At 34.7% G+C, this 24,099-nt stretch overlaps 1 protein-coding gene across 1 annotated transcript in view; it reads right to left on the reverse strand.

Moving 5' to 3' along the window:
• Positions 1-24,099, reverse strand: part of LOC143641284 (neuron navigator 3-like) — a 234,832-nt gene that overhangs the window by 161,972 nt on the left and 48,761 nt on the right. The window contains 1 exon segment of the mRNA XM_077108561.1: positions 12,237-13,263. Coding sequence (XP_076964676.1) covers positions 12,237-13,263 — 1,027 coding nt within the window.

Consider the following 24,099-nt stretch of genomic DNA (forward strand, 5'->3'; position numbering starts at 1 on the left):
ATTATTATTAAAGGTCTAAAAAGTAACTGTCTTGAGGCATGTGGGGTTCTGGTCAATACCAAAACAAGGACCATATCTGGCTCTGAATAAAGAGAAAAAGTCATCTGAGGTTTCTAAGGGTTTTTATTATTTGTTGAAGAAGCTTAAATGGAGAGTAAGTAGTGAGACTAGGGTCCCCAAGGAAAGCTGACAGGCTGCCTGCCAAGAAGTGTCACAAAGGCACCATTCCTTGGTGAGCTGGCTGTAAGCCAGCACTGGCCTATTGTCCAGCAGACTGCATATTCATGGATTCATCTCTCAGTGGCTGAGTTATATTAAATAGCTCCCTGAGATGGCTGTCTATAGCTCAGTTCTAATTGGTCCTATGACAGCTGCTGGTCCTAGGAGTTAGAATGCTTGTGGTCATGTGAGTTATAAAGATTCCTAGTATCTTCTTCTAGAATAATCTGTAAAGGGAGAAAGAATATTCAGAATGTGTTTTGGTAGTAGAAATTTTGCTTTACTTAAAACAGGTCTTAAATGGCATTCTTCAGGAGCTAAATTGTGGTTATCATCCTTAATATTTGAGATTTATTTATTCAGTTTCATTGGCTAAGACCCCATACCCACTAAGACACTCTTTTATAATGTGTTCATACTTCTGACTGCTCAGCATTGATGTGAAAGCCTTTCATTTTTCTAATGTGGCAGTACTTTTTGTCTCTGGTTGATTCACTCCTTACTGCTTTCTAGTCACAAGATAATCTTATTGTCAAGTTCTTTGGTTCATTTGGTTCATTTCCCATGGTAGTCCCCAAGTGAGTTATCTACATTACCAATGGAAACAGATTAGTCTTTGAAAGGAATAAAGAGAAGTTAAACTTAGAAGTCATAATTGGTTTATATTCACATGCAAGTGGGACCAGATATCTGGCCTATGCACATTACAGCCCTCCATTCCTGAAGTATTTCCAATTCATAGTTTGATTAAGTAGAATTATATTTTAAATTCAGTCTATATATGGGCAGACAGTACTAAGTTTGAAACATTTAACTTTTATTCAAATGACCAAAAAAGTTTAGAAAATTGGTGCAGCCAATCTGGAAAGCAGTATGGAGATTTCTTGGAAAGCTGGGAATGGAACCACCATTTGACCCAGCTATTCCCCTTCTCGGTCTATTCCCTAAGGACCTAAAAAGAGCATGCTACAGGGACACTGCTACATTGATGTTCATAGCAGCACAATTCACAATAGCAAGACTGTGGAACCAACCTAGATGCCCTTCAATAGACGAATGGATAAAAAAAATGTGGCATTTATACACAATGGAGTATTACTCTGCATTAAAAAATGACAAAATCATAGAATTTGGAGGGAAATGGATGGCATTAGAGCAGATTATGCTAAGTGAAGCCAGCCAATCCCTAAAAAACAAATGCCAAATGTCTTCTTTGATATAAGGAGAGTAACTAAGAATAGAGTAGGGACGAAGAGCATGAGAAGTAGATTAACATTAAACAGGGATGAGGGGTGGGAGGGAAAGGGAGGGAGAAGGGAAATTGCATGGAAATGGAAGGAGACCCTCAGGGTTATACAAAATTACATACAAGAGGAAGCGAGGGGAAAGGGAAAAATAATACAAGGGGGAGATATGAACTGCAGTAGAGGGGATAGAGAGAGAAGAGGGGAGGGGAGGGGAGGGGAGGGGGGATAGTAAAGGATAGGAAAGGCAGCAGAATACAACAGACACTAGTATGACAATGTATAAATCAATGGAAGTGTAACTGATGTGATTCTGCAATCTGTATACGGGGTAAAAATGGGAGTTCATAACCCACTTGAATCAAAGTGTGAAATATGATATATCAAGAACTATGTAAAGTTTTGAACAACCAACAATAAAAAAAAAAGTTTAGTTAGTCTTTGAAGAATCCTCAAGTATCCCTTATTTTTATAACTGCCTCATAACAATAAAATATTTATTTGGGTTTATTTGTGAAACAATATATAAAGACTTCAGAATCTGAAGCTATATTTTAATGTCAGAGCAACTATTACATTAGCATCATTCAGTATTCTCACATTGATATTTTCCTTATATTAAATGTAAAAAGCAAAAATAAGTACTATGATAGTTAGCAGATGTTGTCCTATGTAGACTACCTTGACATGGTTTTCATGCTATATACGTACCTAATAAAACTATAAGATACACCATTGCATAAGTAATGTTTAATTTACTTAGAAGTCTAATAAGCTAGGCCCTTAGTACTAGAGGAGATTACTAAGAGTTGTAATAATTAACAATCAACATTTCACCAATGATTAACCTAAAAGCTATGACCTGCTTTTGTGCACCTCTGGAAGATGCTTAACCCAGACTTGAACCAAGCTGACTATAAATTAAGATCTATTAAGCAGTAACCTATAGTTTTACACCATACAAATACTTCTGGGCACTGAGTATTTTCCTGTATTTGAGTTTTCCTTGGCACACAGACAATTCAGTCACTAAGTCAATAACAGACCATACTGAATGTAACAAAGTCCACTGGTCTACCCTAAATTTTATTATTTACTTACTGGACATTTAAACAAACTTGATAATAAATCCTAGATACTATCAAATTTCAAATTTCATAAATATGGGTGTTTACATACAGATTTATATTAAAAATATGTAAATAATTATGTAAATGTGTTTGCATATATATTTAAATATATTGCTTAGTTTTTACTGCTTAGAAAGGTGCAGTGAGATTTTGATTTTATTTTTCATTTATTTGTTGTTTTAATATTTTTTTAAGATGTCGATAGATCTTTATTTTTTTTATTTATATGCAGTGCTGAGGATTAAACCCAGTGCCTCACACATGCTAGGCAAGAGCTTTACCACTGAGCCACAACATCAGCCGTGAGATTTTAGTTTTAAATACCACTCTCCACAGAAAGAAATCAGGGCTCTTTAAAAGCTGAAGTCAAGTTGTGGAAAGTACAAGATGATTTTAGAACATTCTGAGCCATTAAAAAAAATACAAAATAAATAAAGGAATTCTCAAAGAGTGGTAGAGAGAGTTTGTCGAGCCAGTTTGAAGGGCTTCCAGTATCAAGACTTTTTGAGGAGTACTGGAAATTGAACACAGGGACACTTAATGAATGAGCCACATCTCCAGCCCTTTTAATTTTTTATGTTGACATAGAATATCACTAAATTGCTTAGGGTCCCAGTAAGTTAATGAGGTTGGCTTTGAACTTGCAATTCTCCTGCGTGCTCTTGGGATTACAGGTGTGTGCCACCATACTCAGATCAATTTGGGAATATTTAAGCATCAAAATAGGCTATGACAGCAATGGATTATAACCCAGGGAATATAGTAGGATTCCATTAGTCCTCACAATTTAGGTAGATAGGTAGGTGGGTAAGTAGATTGATTGATAGACAGATACTGGACAAGACACAAACCTGTTTAAATAGATTGTGAAGGAGGAAGAATAATGGAGGGAATATTGGAATTATAAAATAACTTGTCATTCATCAGAATAAATTATTAATTCAGGCTAGAAATCTCAGTGCATGCTAAAACATGGATGAATGTAGATTAAGAAATAGAATTTTTACACATGGTCTCAAAATATCTTCCTACAAAAATGTTCATTAAAAACAAGGAGGATAAAGTAATTTTAAATCAGAAAGTGGCAGGGAATGTTATCTTAATTAAGCCATCAAATTAAACACCACAAAAATGAAAAATATTGGAGATAATATGAGACCATGAGAGGATATAATGGGAATACCACAGCACCATTTCTGTGACATTCCTGACAGATGTATGTATATATGAAGGACAAGCATGAGGAAAATTAGGGAAAAAACAAATTAAGAAATGTACAAAGCCGAGCACAGTGGCACACACATGAAATCCCATGGCTCAGGAGGCTGAGACAGGAGGCTCCAGAGTTCAAAGCCAGCTTCAGCACTAAAAAGAAAGCAGGGCACTAAGCAACTCAGTGAGACACTGTTTCTAAATAAAATACAAAGTAGGGCTGGGGATGTGGCTCAGTGTTGGAATGCCCCTGAATTCAATCCCCAGTTTTTTAAAAAAAAAAAAAGAAGAAACAAAACACACAAAATGTCTGGCCTCTAAAAATATCACTGTCATAAAAGTCAGGAAAAACTGAAAAAGTATGACAACTGGTCAAAACCCTATTCTAAATTACTAAAAGTGATATTTTGGGGACAATTGGTAAAACATGATAAAGGTTTTCGGGTGCTCTGATCTGCAGTGTACATAGGAATTGTTTGCAATATTACTGCAAATTTTCTGCAAATAAAAATTGTTTCCAAAGATCTGGCTGTGAATCTCAGTGACCAAGTACACAAGAAAACCCCTGTGTTGAGATAATGCCAACTCATAGAGGTATTCTACAAAACAACACCCCTTCTAGCAGTGTCCCTGTATTTCATCTTAAAAATATTGCTCTGTGAGGGGTTTAAGCTGTTTCCAGATGCACAGAAATATATCAAAGCTAGCAAAAGACAAGCTTGCAAGGCAAGAATTCAATAAGCTTTAGTTTGTGCTGATGACCAATTATGCCCAGTTCACATAAAACCACAATTGCAGTATAATCTGTAATAGTAGCTACAGGGCTTACAAAGCTTTATCTGAATGATGGTTATACACTCCACATTTCAATCTTTGTAACAGCTCTTCCTACTCAATCTACTTTTCAACAAATAAGCCAAACTTCAAACATTGTGAGTGAGCATTTTCAAAACTACTGTTTTGCATTCTTTGTCTTTTAGAACATAGCATAGTTAAATGTCAATTTCCCAAGGTACATCCTAGGCAAAATGTAGACACTCACAAAAACTTGTTACAACCAAAATCTCTTGTGAGAGTCCATGGTGCTGCTGCATAAGACATACCATCATATCAAAAGAAGAAAACTCTCTAATTTAGGTTTCCTTGACCTAAATAAAGTACGTACAGAGGGTTTCAGTTTATATTTAATTAAAGGATTTATAAAGCATAGTGATTTTTGCCACAAAAATAGTGTCTTGCCTTATTTAAGGGATAGGCATCTTTTTCTTCTGAGAACTGCTCATGTCCCTGATGAGATTCTCTTTGCCTCTAGATATTTGCTTTATGTCTGACACATTTCTTATTGGCATTTATAAATGGTCAAGAAAATGAAAAAAAAGGATGTCCACCTCAAAATCACAAGTTATAAATCTGGTTAAAAATTAGTTTAAAATTTTACTAACAGTTACTAAAAAGACAAGTGTAGGAAAAACACACAGGCCTTGCTTTTTTTCCCCTGAATTAAGCAATTATTACTTCACAGGTCCTTGAAAATATTGGGAATATAGCTATTTATATATTCAACTGTAATGAATGCAAGAACAATGGAAGAGAAATGAAATAGGGGAGAGGAGAGGCATGTTTTGAAAATTTGAAAGAGATTAAAATTTGAAAGAGATTAATAATTTTTGAACCACAGACAAGGAAAACAAGTTTGAAGAAGAAAACATAAAGGAAGAACAATAATGTCAGTCAATCAATCAGCAAATAAATTGAGGAAAAATTTTTAAAAATAGTCTTGCTAATCTTTGTCTTTCTTTACTTCTGATATTGGGATCTTTAATTCACGTTAACAGAACTTCCTTTGAGAGTAAACTGCAGCTTTAATTTGGTTCATCCTACTTTGATCTCTTCTGCAGTTTCTTTTTCATACTAAGACAGTAATTTTCCTGATCATGTTTCACACACACTTGCTCATATGCATGCATGTGGGGATGCATACAAACACATATAGGAAGTCCAAGATCTTGACAGATTCAAGAATTTCAACCACAGTCTCCCTGGGCCATGGTGGCACACAACAGTAATCCCTGTTGCACAGGAGGCAGAGGCAGAAGGATAGCAACTCAAGGTCAACAGGGACAACGTAGCAAGGCCCTGTCTCAAAATTTAAAAAAAAAATATATATATATAGAGAGAGAGGACTGGGATGTAGCTCAGAGGTAGAGCAGTCCTGGGTTCTATCCCCAGTACTGCCAAAAAAAAAAAAAGGATTTTTACCACAGTCAGGTTCCAATCACTCTTTACTTTCCTGGAAAACAGACCTAATTGATGACCCCTGTATGTATCTTGCATTGACCTTTTATGTTTTTCCCTTCTTGTCCCTTTTATCTTTGCATGCCCAAATTCTACTTTCTTTCTGGGCTCACATCAAGTGCCACTTTCCAGGATTCCAACAGCTAGAAGCAATTTTCTACTTTGTTGATGTGTTGGTCAACCAAATCTGGTTCATTCCTGAAGAGCTTTACACCTCCTGCTCTTTGAGCCCACCTCTTATTTTTGCCATTGAGGACAATGGAAGGACAATGACACCTGGGATGTATGAGGTTTCCTTCTATCTTTGACATCTCATGGAGGTGGTTATTGAAAGAAACCTTTTTTAGGTGAATGAATGTGCTGACAAGAAGGTAGATTTAATTCTTTAAATATTTTAAATTTATTTGTATTTCAACTGAGCCTCTCCATTTATAGGGAGTAACAGACTTTAGAATTTTTTCCTATTCTATTGTACATCTTAGCAGTTCTTTTGTTTCTTCTATTCTCATATCCAAGATGATGATGTTTCATTCAAACATTTTTTATTTGGTACCCACTGTGGGTAGCCTCTATCCTACACCCTTATATATCTATAAATAAGAAAGACAAAACTGCTGCTCTCAGTGAGTGGAAAGTAGAGTGAAAAGTAGCTAAAATTAAACCAGTTAATATAGAAACAAGGGAATGGATAGTAATAAGCTCAGAAGATGGTGAGATATAATGCTGGGAAGGACATGGGAGATACTTCCTTAGACTAGATGGATGAAAGTGGCTGATACGAAGATACAGTGATACAAAGCTTGCTGTGACCTGGAGGACGGTTGTCACAGGTGGAGAGAACTTCAATGACAAGGTTCTGAAGCAGGACAAGGAGGTTTGCAGAACAGAATGATAGCTGAGATATAATGCACAAAGGGGAAGTGGGAATGAATATGGCTTGAAGTTTTGATAGAAGATCAGATTACAAAGGGCCTCATAGGTCGTGATAGGATTTTGGAGTTTTATTTTTTAAGAATCAGGGAACTCTAACAGATGATTTCATAAATTGGAATGAACCTTGTTAGATGCCCATTGTAAGTTGAAAATATCCTAAGGTAGAACGTACTGAATGCTACAGTACAGGCACAGTATACTGCAGGGTATTGGCTGTTTACCCTCATGATCCCATGGCTGCCCAGGAGTTATGGCTCGCTGCCACTGCCCCACACGGAGAGTATCCCTGCTTAGAACTAGCCCAGGAAAAGAACAAAATTCAAACTTTAAAAAGGAGTTTTAAAAATATTTTTGGAGTTATGAATGGACAGCATGGATTTATTTTGTTTATTTTTATGTGGTGCTGAGGATCGAACCCAGTGTTTCACATGTGCTAGGCAAGAGCTCTACCACTGAGCCACCACCGGAGCTCTTGAAGAGCAATTTTTACTGAGTGTGTTTCACTTTCACACCATCATAATGTAAAAAACCCCTACAAGTCAAACCATCACAAGGCATGGCTTGCCTATATATGATTTTCATTTTTAGAAGGTCAGAGTGCCTACTGTATGAAGTGTGTTATTTTATTAGCTCTGGAGTAAGAACCGGGAGACTCACAGGAAACTAGGTGGGAATTGGTGGATACATGGCTTAAACCAGGAGAGGTGAATAGAAACGGAAAGGATGAGGAGATGTGTTGAGTGGATGTTTATAGAACTAGCTAAAAGCTGCATGTGTGGGGAGGGATTCATTGAAGATAGAAATAAAATATGGATTTCTTTCCAAAATTTCTTCTTTAGTCTCCTATTTAGAAGGTCATGAGTTCTAAACCCTTGTCTCCAGCAGTTTGTAGCACTTCACAAAAGAATAAATATTTTTTTCCCATCATGCCTGGATCATAAAATTGCAGAACAGCAAATCTGGATGATGGCCTATCATTTTCCCTTCCATGTGTATGTCTCACTCTTATCTTAACTTCTCTGTGAGGCATTAATGGGCTGTATTCCCACATAAGAATTTTTTTAAACCCTCCTCTTCCTTCTACAATAATTCTATATGTTGTCTATACTTCCAGATAAGCAATGGGTTCATATCTTTGATTATGTTATCACTGTTATCCCCAATAGACTGAGCTCCTAGAGGGCAGAGCAATTTTTATTAATCTTTACATCTCTATTACCCATTAGCTACTGAATGAGAGAAAGCCACGTAAGCGGAAAAACATTTGGTGATTTCCAGTTGTCTAAACTATGACAACTTCTTAAATACTTCCAATGAACACCTTAACACTTGAAAAAGGCAGCTTATTCCAATTTCAAACGACTCTAATTATTGAGAACTTCTTATATTAAACTTAAAATCCTTCCCTCAATTCTCCACCTTTGATCTTAGTTGCTTCTGCTCATTTAGTGGATAAGGATAACAAATTCAAAATGACTTTTATCATTTTGTAAGGATAATTGAGTTCCAAAAACATTATGTAAAATACTGTGCATTGGACAAGAAGTTAGTCTTATGAATCTATTAACTGCCAGAACCCAACATTATATTTAGAGGACTTTAAATACTCAGTTTGCAAGAAAAAGTATTATGAAGCATGTCCAAGAAGGAATAAGGATTAACCTAGCATGACCAAGGGGTATGCAAAGTAAGAAAAAATCACCATCAGCTATCAAGCTTACCAGCATATAGAGGTGATTTAATTAGCTTTTAAACATAAGCATGTATATATTTAGACACACAAATTCACATCTATGTATTTTAAACTCACATTACTTAATTAAGAATTTGCCATTATAAATAAGCTTTGATTTAGAATTTTGCAAATGTACTATTCACATTTTCTTAGTCAAACATTTCCTGGTAACAAAACCTCTTATTTCTCTACATATAGAAAATACTGATACACAAAAGAGGGCATGTCATAGACTGATTAAAAGGAATATTTTGGGAATTAGATTTCAGTTCGAAAGTAAACTCCCACAAGTACTATGACTTGAAGACGGTATTACTATTCGGACTTCAAATCTGTTTCTCCATGGAAAATGGAGATAACATTCCTTTCTCATGGGTTATGGTCAAGTTTAAATAAGTACTGATCTTGTAACATACAGTTTCACTAGGTAAGCAATCAGCAAATGAAAATTCCATTATAAAACCATTAGCAAGCTATTTTTGCAGGAGGGATTCTTACCTAGAGTAGGAACAGTGAGAGTGAGCAAGGACTTTAGGGGTCACATCATTTATTTATATGACTTTATAATACAAATCTTTCACTGACCATTAAAAATAATGAATATTAATCACTCTGCCTTAAGAGGACTTAATTTATCATTCATAAAATTATTCTGGTCAGGGATTTTAATCATTGTCTCATATAGATTGATAATAATATGTTACTTACATTTCTGTCATTTACTCCAAATATCGCTCTCTGCTAAAAAGCTTTATGTAGGATTATTTTATTTAAGCTATACAAAAATTGACTAAGGTGGGCATTTTATTAATCATAGCTTACAAGAATAGAATCTGGACTTTGGGGGAGGCTGTTAGCTAGGTGACAGACAGTGTTAAAAACCTCCATTTTACTGATGGGAGAAGTGAGTTTCAAAATCTTTAAATAAGGAAAAGATCACATAATTGATACTTGGTGACTTGAGATTCTAACCCAGGCAGCATGCTGCAGGGCCATTTTCACAAATACCACAAGATGGTCTTCCTGTACAATGGTAAAGAAGGACACAGTCTATACTCTTGGTTGCTTGGATACATCATTTCCCTTTTATAATCTTCATTTTAAAATAGGCAATCTAAAACTCAAAGTGGATAAAGAACTTGTCAAGGTCACACAGTGAATCCACACTTACACTTCTAAGTCATGCTACATTTTCCTTTTAATACTGAAAAGTTATATTTTCAGTGAGATATAAATGTATATACACATATAATACATATATGCACACAATGAAATATTACTTAATAATAAAAGAGAAAGCAATCCTATCATTTGTGACAACATGTAGAAGCTAGAAGACATTATGTTAAGTGAAATAAGCCAGACTTTGAAAGACCAATAGCACAGGATCTCACTTAAATGTGGAACCTAAAATAAACCTCACAGAAGTAGAGAGCAAATGGTCAGTTACCAAGGGTTGGGTGCTTTAGGGGTCAGGTTTGGAGATTCACAGGTAGAAGAATACAAAATTTCAGTGAGCAGGACTAAATTTAAAGGCTCTACTGTACAACATGATGACTCAAGTTAATAAGAGAATATTTCTCAAAAAATGCTAAGAGAATGGATTTTAAAAAGTCTTCTCACCACAAAAATGAAACCTATGTGAGAAACTCATATGCTAATTAGCCATATTTAGTCATTCCTATAATGTGTGTGTGTGTACACGGAAAACAATGATATATATGGTAAAAACATACAAATTTAACTATGAATAAAAATTAAATCACAAAAGGATTAGAGCTCTATTTCTTATGTTACTAAAGTCAATAGCAACATAGAACTTATCTGAGATGTTAATAAGGATTAAACTTGTTAAATTAAAAAGAAAGCTAAATTTTCAAATGGACACTATTTAATTTGTAAAACCACTGGATATTTTATCAGAATCAAAACACAAACAAAAGTCTGATAAGTTGGCAGATACAGATTTGTACTTTCCTGTGAAAATAATTTGTGATTTTTTAAAAATTATGGATCTAATATTTACAGAATATATCTGGGGCACAAATGTGCTGTGTGTGACAAACTTGATAATTTTGTCTTATGTTACTGAAATGTGGATTATGTTTTTGATATCTAAATTCTGCTTTGTCAGACAGGGCCCTTGGAATCTGAAAAGTCTCCAGACTCTTCTTATCCAAACACAAAGGCTTTTTTTTTTTTTGCTGAAGAGAGAACAGCAAGATTGATGGAGGTATCCCAAGAGACTAAATGGAATAATTATAATTTTGTTTTGCTGAGTATATAAAGCTCTAGAGAAAAACAGGTTCTTCACTGAAGGAAAATGAATCATTATAATAATTGGTTTTATTTTTAAAAAAGTTACATATTGAATAAATTTTTATAAATTTTTTAACTACATAGTCTAGACTCTAGACTAATTATAGCAGGTCCTGTTTCCTATTGATAAAATTTCCTTCCTATTTTTAAATTGCCAATGTGGCAAAATGATACAAAATAAAGTAGACATTATTCCTTCCTTTGTCAGGTCCTTACCAGCCAGGCAGTGAATAACACTGGGGGACAGAGCAGTGACTGACAGATTTCTAACGGACTGAAGCATATCACACAAAATAGGCAATGTGCACTACTTTTATGATTGTGTATCATGCTGCCTATATTCAGATATAGCATATATGGTATATTACTACATATAGAATAAAATAAAAAAATAGAATAAATGTGATAATAAAGTATGCATATACTAATTACACAGCTACTTAATTTTACCAAGAAACTTATTCCTAGTGTTGGAAATTAATATCAAATCTACTTTGGAAAAATGATGCTTTACAGACAACATTTAAGGAACATTTAAAATATTCCAGGATATAGAGTGAACACTGTCTCTTTTAGTATTCTCCTATTTACAAGGTAAACTCTTATTGGTACTTGACACCTGAACAAAATGAGACTAAGAGATGTTAAATAAGGTCAAGTAGGTCAAGGTCAAGAAGCTGGCAAATGGTACAGTTGGGCATTAAATCCACATCTATGGTGCTTCCACGTCTGCCTCTTTAACCATTATGGTATACTTTCTTCCAAGTATGACAACAAAAACGTTTTTAATTGCCATAAAACTGACATTATTCTAAAAAAGTTACAGTAGTAATACAATAGTATAATATTGAATGGAGAAGAAAACCATGGAGCCTGGGTTCTATTTTCCTTTAACAACAAGAAATTCAAGTTTTGAAGCCCTTAGTTTCTGAGAGAGGGGGTGGAAGGTTGGGAGAGGAGAAAGAATAAGACTAGATCACATTGGAAGTTTTTCCAGACTAAAATTCCATATTTAACTGTAGGCCTCTAGCTTCAGAATGAAATCTTATTCCAAAATGACCATCTAAGACAGTACTGCAGCAGACTTCTTGATGCCATGCACTCGGACTATGAAGAGTTACAAATATGGACCTACAGAGGCTGTCTTACCTGTAAATGAATGGAGCCACTGTGGCAGTGTTTGGGTGACTGTGTTGCTGCTGCTGAGGGAGATGGACAGCACCATTTCCTGTGCTCTGCCCACTGCTTTGCACCACTGGCACAGTACAGGAATTGGAAGGAGAAGCATGGCCAGCTTCCCTCCCTTCCAGAGGAGCAGGGCAGTTGGATGCACTTGCTTTCTCAGTGGTTATGGGCTTAGGTAAGGACTGGGAAGGGCTTCCCTTGGTAGTCCTGAATTTTTCAGACTCTTTGCTTGCTGCGCTGCTAGGTGAAATGGTTTGCTTTGCTGTTGGAACCTTTCAGCCTGGTTTTGGAATCCCACTGGAAGATGGAATTAAGCTTTCCTTCTTGGCTGCTGTTGTCTTGCTGCCCTTTGGGATCAAGCTTGCAATTTTAGAGGTCTTTTTAGGAGCTGTCTCCGTCACCTGATCCTTCTCTTCCTTGACTGGTTTGTCAGTGCAAACTTTATTTTTGTCCCTGTTCTTCTCCTCTTTTTCCTTTGGCTGTAGCAAAGACTTTTTATTGCTGAGATTTTTGCTTCCAGCTTTTGGAGGGGCCAATTTAGGTGACACTTTGGGACTGCTATTCGTTGAGCCACCACTATTCAGGCCACTGTTAAAACCTTCCATTTCACCAGATTCAGAAAAGGCATCATCATCCTTCCCACCATCACTAGGTCCTGAACTCGAAGACTGTGGTGGACGTAGAGCAGTCCGGGCATTAACCAGCTTGAACTTTTCAAGCATAGATTTCTGACCTGAAGGCGCAGTTTTGACCCCTTCTGAGACGGGTGGCTTCAGTCTGTCGGAGGATGGTGTGGGAGAGGTGGCTGGGCTTGGCTGCTTCACGGTCAGCATGGTAGAGGTGGCACTGTGCTTGACATTCATGGACTTGCTGCGCCAGGGCTTGCTGGCACTAGGAGAAGGGATGGCAGAGGCAGGGGGCTGGCCAGCAGTGCTGGGAGGCTGCATGTTACCATTTACACCTGAAGACGGTTGAGGGACTTTGGAGGAATCTGGAGATGGTTAAGAAAGAAAATAAAGAAAAGGCTGGTTAGTCTTGATCATTCATATCATATCATTTGCCTCAAATATAAGCATCTCACCTCTGAACTCAAAAGAGAAATATTATGTGGCATTAATCACTTCTATAATGGGATACTTAGAAATCATGTACTATAAAAATCACAGCATTTGAATTATTGATTTTTGGTTGGTGATCATGTTTTTCCATTCTGATATTATTATTATCAAATAAATTTATCTGCAGATGCATAAAACAGTGTGTCCCTTCCCTATGCATCTCTATTTTTTCCAACTACCACTATAGCTCATTGCCTTAAAAAAGTTTATTGTATAATGAATATTCAGAAACTGTTCTAAGCTACAGGGAGATCAGCTATTTTTATCAGATTAAATATGCTTATGAATCATAACCTAGCTTTTTGCTTATCTATTTTTATTTGAACAAAGTAGTCATTGATGTCTATGCCTCTATAGGTCAGATAATCTACTAATCAATCCCTCTCTATTTCTATCTTTATAGCCATCCTACAAGGTACATATTAATATTATTATCCTCATTTAACAGAATAACTGAGGCAGAGAGATAATAAATAACTTGTTCATGCTCACATAGTTTGGATTTGAACTCATTTCAAAGACTGTGCTCTTAACAAGCATACATACAGCCCTCTTGAGTGATCACAACTTGACATTATAAGAGAATGCAAAGCCATTCTGGGGAGCTGTAAAGAAAACAAGTCCCTTTGTCACAGGAGTACTGCACAGTGAGTCAGTGTTTGCTTAGTTCTGCTCAGAAATCACATTAGAATGTGAATTTTATATGAATGTTATAAGGCTGATTAATGCTTGATTAGTCATTTTTAGGGATAAAATATTAAAGATGGAATTTATCACAGAGTATAGAATAAAGAGGAACTGAGTTTTAAGTTAAAAGATCTCAATTCAAATGCTATTTCTGAACTATATAACTATTGTCATTTAACTTCAAGTGCATCAACTGGGAGCACCTCTTTTTCAACCCTTTTTTTTTGGGGGGGTAGGTAAGGGATGACTAAATTATATTTAATTGGTGCTGTTAACTTACTAGATATTGACAAGTGTATACAAAGCTCTTTTTTTTTGGTAAAACAGTCAAGAATTGGATCTCATTAAATATTATTCCATACTCAAAAGTGTAAAGTTGTTTTTATTTTTAAATGTTTATTTCAAAGAAGTGAAAATACATGAAAAACAATATGTCATCCAGCCAAGAGGAAAAGCATTCTAGTGTTACTTATTTTTCAAAAGAGGTAACTGATATTCAACAAGAGACAATAACAAAAAAATTAAAGAAAGGAAAAGTGTCCAAATTTTTAGTTAAATTTTTGTTTGAGTTTTATTTTCTTTAAATAAGTAGGTCAAAAAATAGAAGTAGATATTTGAAATTAGTATTAAGAATAGTGTGGACAAACATGTTTATATTAAATTTTCTTAAGTGATTTTGTATAGCAATATTGACTTGTAATTCTTATTGCTTCTCTGTAAGTCCTCATTTCAATTGGCATAAATAAATAGTCACACTAATATTACAAGATTGAATCTATATATTTTTATTTTTGTAAATAAATTTTACTTATTTTTACTGCTGTATTAGAATGGGATTTGTCGTTGTCTATTTCATACCCAATATACTTTAGGTTAAAATGTAGTAGTTCACACTGAGAAGTCAATGAACAAATGCTTGCATTTTGACTGCTTGAATTCTTAATGTTTACCTATTTAAATCTTAAAACACATGATAATAAATTGATCTTTTATAGTGTTCATGGAAAGTCTACAATTCTGTCCATGTTTAGCATATTTGTGGAAATTCATTAGGTTCATGCCTACAGGTGTACTGATTCAATAACAAACAAATATCACAAACTTCAAAACTTCAATTACTCAAATCCATTCGCTTTTTGTAAATGGATTTCAATCTTTTCCTTATTATATGTGTTACAAATATGGTTAATTCCGAGTTTATATCACCAACAAAACCCTCTTAGAGACTGATAACATTTCATTATAATTTGAATAGTTATTGGTCACAGAGCACATGAACTATTTACATATAGGAATGCCTACCAAATATTTTTCCATATTAATTCCTCCCTATTGGTTGGTTCTCAGATTTGACTTAACTTTCTCTGGGGGGAAAAAAAGTCCCCCCACTTCTACTTCTCATCAGCAGAGCATCAAGCCTAGACAGGTGGTTCCTTTATGTTCTTCCATAGATCATTATTTCTTGTTAGAGCCATTATCACTCTACTATAATTTCTTGTTACTTCTATTAAACTCTATTACATAAAAGTAAAGACCACATCTACATTCATAGTTTTATACTATGCCCTATCACCTACTATATGCCAAGCATGGAACTTTGTATTTAATATGTATTAACTCAATCAATTTTCCTCATAAGAGGATGAATTTTTCATTATTCTTCACATTTTATAAAGGAAAAAACAGAGATGAAGAAGTTAAATAGCATAGCCCAAGTTACACAATTTGTAAGTGACAAAACAGAACTAAACTCTGGATTCTAAATTAATTTATCAAGTACTGTATTATACTATTTCTCAAATCTAGAAGGATAAGTTCAATAACTTATCAATTATAATATCATCCCTTGAATATGGAAACATAAAAATAGTAACTGTTAGGCTAATGGCTTTAATAGGATTATATCAAGTGAACCATGTTTCTCAGTGACCCAGATTCAGTTGAAAACTAGATTTTTTTGCCTCCAAACAAAATTCACTTTTCTAGTTCAGTGTATTATATAAATGCCTTTGCATTTCACACAGTGATCGCATTGTTTTGCCGATTAATTTCAATATATATGGCTATACTTTTCTATTTTTTTGCAGGAATATTAAAATCAATGCTATCAAATTCTTACTAATCTAAATACATGATCTTTTAGTGTTTACCAACTAAGACTATGTTCAAGACACTACAAGACACACTATAATATTTTTGGAGGAAATAAAACAGTTATAAAAGATAAATGCCATTGCATGGTGACAAACTTTAAGTATCAAACGAGTGGGAGATGAGAAAGAAAGTGGTAGGGAAGATCCAAGTTGCAAGAGAACACTAAGGACTGTATAGGAAGATCAAGGCATAAAATGTAAGGAGATGTATTGGCTATTAAAGACAATAGTTAGGAAACTACAGGAATCTTCTTCTATTCATTTGCATTTAGAAATATGTACATCATATACAGGAATGCCAAAGTGCAAAGCAACATGATTAAGGCCCAAATCAAAGCCCACTCTGCTGGTCTATTAACAAACTATGTACAAAGGACCATAATGATACCATATTGAATTTGTCTTCATTTTCTTTTTTTTGGCGGGGGTGGGAGGTAAGGGTAGCAGGGATTGAACTCAGGGGCATTCAACCACTGAGCCACATCTCTAGCCCTGTTTTGTATTTTGTTTAGAGCAGGGTCTCACTAAGATGCTTAGCGTCCCGCTTTTGCTGAAGCTGGCTTTGAACTTGTGATCCTCCTGCCTAAGCCTCCTGAGCAACTGGGATTATAGGCATATACCACTGCACCTGCCTGTCTTCAATTTCTTTTACTGATCTAAAACTATTTGTGATACTTGTTATTCTATATGAACTATCCAGTATTGTCTAGCACAGTGGTTCTCAAACTTTAATGGGCATAGGAGTTATCTGAGGACCTAATTGAGTGCATACTGTGATTCAGCAGATTTGCAGTGGCATCTCAGATTTTGTTTTTCAACAGGATTCCAGAAATATTCATGCTATGGTGCACTTTTGAGTTTTGAGTAGGCAGGATTGAACAGAATCATGGATTATGAAAACTGTTTCTGACCATAGTATCCAAGTTGGCTAAATCCATTAATGTCCCATAACTGTGCAGTATTAATAGTTTCACTCTTTGAAATTTCAGAACCTTGGCTAACCCTGAGTTCACCTGAATTTTTAACAGTTTGTCAACAAAGAGTCACTAAAAACAAAAGAAGCTCATCAGGTTTTCCCAATATGCTTTTTCTCACCACATTAACCACAAATTTAGTGTGAATATAATGTGTCTGCAACTAAGAAGTCAGGAAACGTATCCATAAATGCCTGGGAGCTTTGGTGGGGAAGAGAAAAAGAGGCAGAAAAATATCCAATCAGAATGGTTTTTAAATGGCTGATGAACAGAGAAGTGGGAGAGGGTACATCTTCCTTAGAAGAGAGAAAACAAGGTGATAACATTAACTAGACAAACTGCTGCAGAAGATCAAATTCAGAAAAGGAATTTCAACATCACTACACCCCAAAATGAAACAAGAGGGACTCCAAATGATCACATCCACATCCAACCACCATAATGGTCATAGCAACAGCCGTAAAATTGTTCTCAGATGAGTACACACATATACGACTCTTCTCTGCACTCAGCTCTAAATCTGTCCCCAGCTTGGCTCTGCAGGGCAGCAATGAGGTATTTCGGGTTTCATTAAAAGGGCAAATCACAGGTCATTGTACATTAAGAAGGCAATGGAATGATAAGAGTCTCTCTGGACTCCTCACAATAAAGGGTACACAACAGCAGCAGAAATGGATGCCTCTGTGGAGTAGGTGCAGTACAAAACCTGGTCTATGCTGTTTATATGGTCAATAAGAAGCACCCTGGATTCAATGATATATTTCTAAAGGTTGATAGCTCAGCTCCTGACTATGAATGAGTCACAGCATGGGGAAAAGAATGGATACCTGATGCACAAATTTGAATGCATTCTTATAAATGGATTTGTATCTTGTATTTACATGGCCTATCTACTTACAGCTCTGCCTCTGGCTCTGGTCTCCAATTAGCAATTTTCTTCCACTTCATCTCTTCTTCTTCATCTTCTTCCACCTCCACACCCACCATCACCAATTTGACCATAACCAAGCAATAGTACTTACCAACTGATTGCATTATTCTAAGTATAAGCTTTTCATACCATAATAATCCTCAAAAGGCTTTAAATTTCTCTTGTTGGAAAGGAGGCAATGGAAACTTTGAAAGACAAAGTAACTTGTCTCCAGACATATGCATGGTAAAACTTAAAAAAGGCAAAATCAGAATTGGAGCTCAGGTTTATCTGTCTCCAAAGTTTGGAGGCTTTTGAACTCTCTAGTATTTCTATGTTTGCTATATACCCAGAAATTCTGCTGCCTCAATTTTCCAGAAAGCCACATTTGCTGCAATGGTGAACTGAATCATTGACTCCTCGAATCATGTTTTCCTTCCTCCTCAGAGAAGAGGATGTGAATGGGGAGACCATCAAACAAGACACTCAGTGAACTATCCTAACCTCTTCAACATACTACTTCCACCCACTCCTCCCAGGTGATGTTAAGATATATGTTAATTCATTCAGAGTTAATATCTGATTATCTCATTTTGCAAATAAATAATATTGACTTGGGAATACTAGTCATCTAGCTCTAAAATTAATATACTGAGGCAATGCAGTACTTGTAACTGGAAGAGTTAAACTGGAACTTAATATATAGTTATAATATATAACTATAGAACTCCACTTAATAGATGCAATGGCCATCAGTCCGATCAGCCTGAGAGAGGACACAGGGATCATCCTCAATCAGTGAATTTCTCTTTATGACACTAAGTATGTTGCTTAGATGGAATAAAACTCACATTTGACTCAGAAATCCTCAATGTGACAACAGCAACAATGACAATAGAACTATTTTGCTTAAAGTATTCCCTGCATAGCAGACATGGTACTGAGTGATGCAGAGGGCCCCTGCGAATACAGGTCACCATAAGCATCACAGATCATTGTGGGAACAAAGAAAAGATTCAGCACAGCAGCTAAGGCAAAGAATTTGCCAAGTAATTAACATATCAAATATCAATTTGGTTCACAATAACATATCAAAATGGCTTTTGAAAATATTTAAAAAGTTGAAAAAGGAGCATTCAAATCTAAATAGGTCTTGTTACCAACACTACTTTGCATAAATGATTGCTTGCAAAATGCCTAAGTCATGGATTTTATGTTCAACAGAAACAGGATGCTATAGTAGGGATTGTGGAGGTGCCATCCACTCTGCACTTGATTTTATTTTACCATTTGCAAAGTCAGAGTGCCACTTTGTGGAGTATTGTGAAATTTAGGGCTGCTTCCATTCACCAGCCAGTTTCAAAAAGTATGTAATTATGTGCAGGCACATATAAAATGAGAGCACCTCAAGATGTGTGCATTGTACATGCAAACAAATAACCTAATACCCCAAATTATTTGTTCATATTACCTGATATGTGTATTAACTTTTGAAAACCCCTCATATCTCTGAAATTATATTGACACTGTATTTTATGCTTGTACAATATTAATAAGACAAAGTGTTAGGGTAAAACACAAAATTCAATTATCATAAAGTAATAAAATAACCAAAATTTCACATTTACATTATCTTAAACAGCAAATAAAACAGTTCAGTCCTTGAACATTATAGTAAAACCAAGGTAATTAAAAAGTAGAAAAAAGTGATTATGAGTTACATGTGTATGTTGTAGCTGACAATGTGCAGCTGAAATTTCCATGACCCTTGCAAAACACACATGAACTCTAATAGATTTTATATCATTGAATTAAAATCTTGCCAAATCCTTGGCATCAATCCTACAAAACGTATGTGAGTGTAAAATAAAGTAAAGGCTTCCACATCAGAAGAAGCTTCATTAGAATACAGGAAAAGGGAAAGGAGCCCTCCTCTTGAGCAGTTGTGTAGGTTCAATGTTAAGAATCACTTGTGAGAAACTATGCAAGGATGACAGCATTCCCTCTGGTGCGATGGCATGTTCCTTAGCAAGATGTAAGAGCAACTCTCCTCTAAGGAACTCTGCCAAACCACACATATTCATAGCATAATTTAGACACTGGGTTCCAAATAAAGCTAAGGATATTTACATCCCTAATAATAGTAAACCATTTGACATTTTCCAATTTATTACACATTTTTTGTAGAATCAGAATAATTTCTTAAGGTAGTTTCAGGCATGCACAGTGTATGTCCAAATGAACCAAGGCATAGTTTTCACAAGATCTGATAACCAGAGAGCAGGTATTTGGATTTCTTTAGAGCATGCATCTATCTAGAGGACTCAGAGAGAACATAAGAAACGAATAAATGCTGGTGTCAGAATGTTATTATTCATTGTCATTTTCTGAATGGCAGATCATCAGGACAAGAAACTGAGGGACTCTCAAAAGAAAATCTTTACAAAAGATGGTATCTTCATTTCACCATTTGTTCTGAGAAATATGTTCCCACGTTCCACTTCAATAGAATGGTGACATGCCATGGTATTCTATTGTAACATTTCTACTTTAGCCTTCCCTGCAAGTGATAATATATGACAGTGTGCACTGATATTTTAATTCATTTGGTGAAATGGTAAAATGAGCACATTTTTAGAATTGCCTTATTATGAAAATGATATTAGATGTATCTTTTGAAGTGTAGTTTGTGATTCTCTACTGATTTCCATTAGATGTCATACCACTTGCAAATAAGCTAGTTTATTTTTTTTTGCAAATCATACAAATGAGAAACTTTTGTTGTTGTTTTCAACAGCTTGTTTTTCTTAAATAAGAAGTGAATTTTTTAAAAAATTAGGAATAAACCCTTACTATCCATTACAAATTCTAGATAGCCCTGAATTGATTTATACAACTCATCACCCAAGACTTGTTAAAGAACATAGAAAGTATATTTCTAAAGTAGAAAGTAGAAAGCATTCAGGGAGCACATTACAGATTATTTGATTAAGTATTCAAATAAAATATGTTAATTTACTAAACTTAAATGTTCCATTTTCAAGTAAGCAAGGAGGAAAAACAATTAAAATATTAGTTAGTACTTTTTGAATTATATTGTTATAATACTGTAACCTATTAAAATTCTTTTTCAACTTTCACCTTTTTTGGTCACACCTAAGATATATAAGCAAACTATTTTGTGGCAAAGATCAACTTACCAGCAGATGGAAACTTGTATTTTCAATTTATTTTTATTTTTTAAATTGACACATGAAATTTTATATTTTTCTACGTTATGCTACAACTACCAATCTTCATATCAAAAAGCTTAAATCAAACATCTTAACAAAAAAGTAGGAAGCGAGGGGAAAGGGAAAAATAATACAAGGGGGAGATATAACTGCAGTAGAGGGGGTAGAGAGAGAAGAGGGGAGGGGAGGGGAGGGGAGGGGGGATCATAAAGGATAGGAAAGGCAGCAGAATACAACAGACACTATTATGGCAATACATAAATCAATGGAAGTGTAACTGATGTGATTCTGCAATTTGTATACGGGGTAAAAATGGGAGTTCATAACCCACTTGAATCAAAGTGTGAAATATGATATATCAAGAACTATGTAATGTTTTGAACAACAAACAATAAAAAAAAATAAAGGGAAAAACAAAACTCTATAGTACTATCTGATTGCTTCGACTATTTACCCATTTTTTAAAGCATTCTATTAAGGGGTTGTTTAGTGAAGAGAATAAATGTTACATATAAAAGGAATGAAAAAAAAAGTACTGTTCGAATGCAGGTAATTATTTATTATTTTTTATGTAATACTTATGATAGTTTTGTTTGTTCCTATAATTTAAAATGACAAAATATAGGGGCTGGGGTTGTGGCTCAGAGGTAGAGCGCTTGCCAAACATGCGTGAGCCACTGGGTTTGATCCTCAGCACTACATAAAAATAAAATAAAGATATTGTTTCCATGTACAACTAAAAAATAAATGTTTAAATAATAAATAAATAAAATGACAAAATATAAAAACATAAGATTAATTACGAAACAATGATATTGGTTCTGTAGATATAAAGTGAACTCTACATTCAACAGCAATGCCATGTTACATGTTTAAAAAAACCTCAGCTGTATTATATCACATAACATGATTTAAAGTTATTATTGGCAGTTTATAGACATTTAATGTTACATTTGATATACTATAAATACCTGGATATAAGATCACACACTTTATTTCAAATTTTCAATTATTTAGAATTAAAATTAATGGTTAATTTACCAGAAAAACTCTTTTTCTTTTGTTATAGATATGTATCTAGAGAATTTTCACATTTTCTTTGTGATGAAAGACCACATATCATATGATGTCTGTCTCCACCTTGTGGTTATTATAAATATTGCCTCATTCTGATTTTGCTCTACTCCTGGACATGAAATGGAATGGCCATGGAAAATGTCATTGCTGGTCTATCTTTGGATTTTTTACTATAACCTATAGTATCAGTTTGTTTAAATGGACACCTAGAAGTCCAATCAGCATATTCACATCTTTATTTGTAAGACTGTTAGTTTCTCCTAGAAATTCAAGATGCTAGTACTTCTTGTTATATGTTACAGAAACTTTCTAGGAAGGTCATGGAATGAGGAAAAATAATTTTTCAATGAGAAAATATCTTCTCCTTTCTCCACCAGAAAAAACTGTAATTCTTCTGTAATATTTCTCAGAATCTTAAACCAAAAGCTTTATTCTGTGTCTTAAAGGCAAGCCCCAAACGTCTATGCTATTTTATTTTTTTCCATTTGATTCAAGAGCTGGTGATATTACAGAGATCAGGAGACAATGCTCTGCTCTGAAGTATTTACAGTCTGCCTAGTTCTGCTTTAGTTGGAGGATATTAAACACTGCACATATGGTGTGATGCTATATCGTGAACAACTAGAGAAATGAAAAGTTTGCTGCAATTGTGTACAATAAAATCAAAATGCATTCTGCTGTCATATATACCTACTTATAATAAATAAATAAATAAATAAATAAATAAATAAAATATTTTTAAAAAGAGATATCTGGTACATAGATCCTGTTAATTTTCATTCGAATAAGAGAAAATTCTCTAATTATTCACCTATCTGAAGGAATTTATAATTTTCTAAACAGTGCAAAAGATTTGCTATTTGGTTGAATTATTCAAAGCAAATTTGCCATGTGTTCTTCTAATTAAACATATCATTTACTTTTTAATTTTACGTGCTGTTCCACATAGGACCCAAAACCAAAAAAAAGGTTTAAACTTCCATGGTCTAAAAACACTGTTCTGAAATCCAACAGAACATCCTGGTCACTCCAGAACTCACATTACCACAGTACAGGTTCCTAATTTCCTTGTGATTCAGATGGAACTTTCCTCTATCAAATCACTATCACTCCCTCTTCCACAGTGGCAGCATCAATCCAACCCTTCTTTAGACGCACACTTTGCAGATCACAGGGAACTGGGTGGCATACAGGTGATTTATAAGTAATCTTTATTTATGTCTGAATAAGAGAAGGCTTATTATTATTATTATTATTATTATTATTATTATTATTATTATTATTAATCTATATCCACTCAGAGAGATAGCCTTTAACATAGACTTCCACTGCCATTTTTTTCATAAAGATTTTATGAGTTGATAATTCAAGAAACAGTAAACATGAATAAGTTGGGGAAAACTAAAGTAACTTTATTCTGCTAGTTTCAAAAGTACAGCCCTATCGTAATTATATCTCAATATATAAGATGTTCAAACTTTAGCTGCCCACTAATAGCACTTATATAAACTGAAACCAAAAATTTGAATAAAATTTAGCTTTATAACTTCAGGAAGAATTTTCATAGAACTTGAAAGACATAAGAAAATGCTTTTTTTTAAGACAATAAGATAACAAATAACCCAATCAACAAATGGGCCAAGGACCTGAACAGACACTTTTCAGAGGAGGACAT

The sequence above is a fragment of the Callospermophilus lateralis genome, unplaced genomic scaffold, assembly GCF_048772815.1.
Source record: "Callospermophilus lateralis isolate mCalLat2 unplaced genomic scaffold, mCalLat2.hap1 Scaffold_94, whole genome shotgun sequence".
Classification (NCBI taxonomy): Eukaryota; Metazoa; Chordata; class Mammalia; order Rodentia; family Sciuridae; genus Callospermophilus; species Callospermophilus lateralis.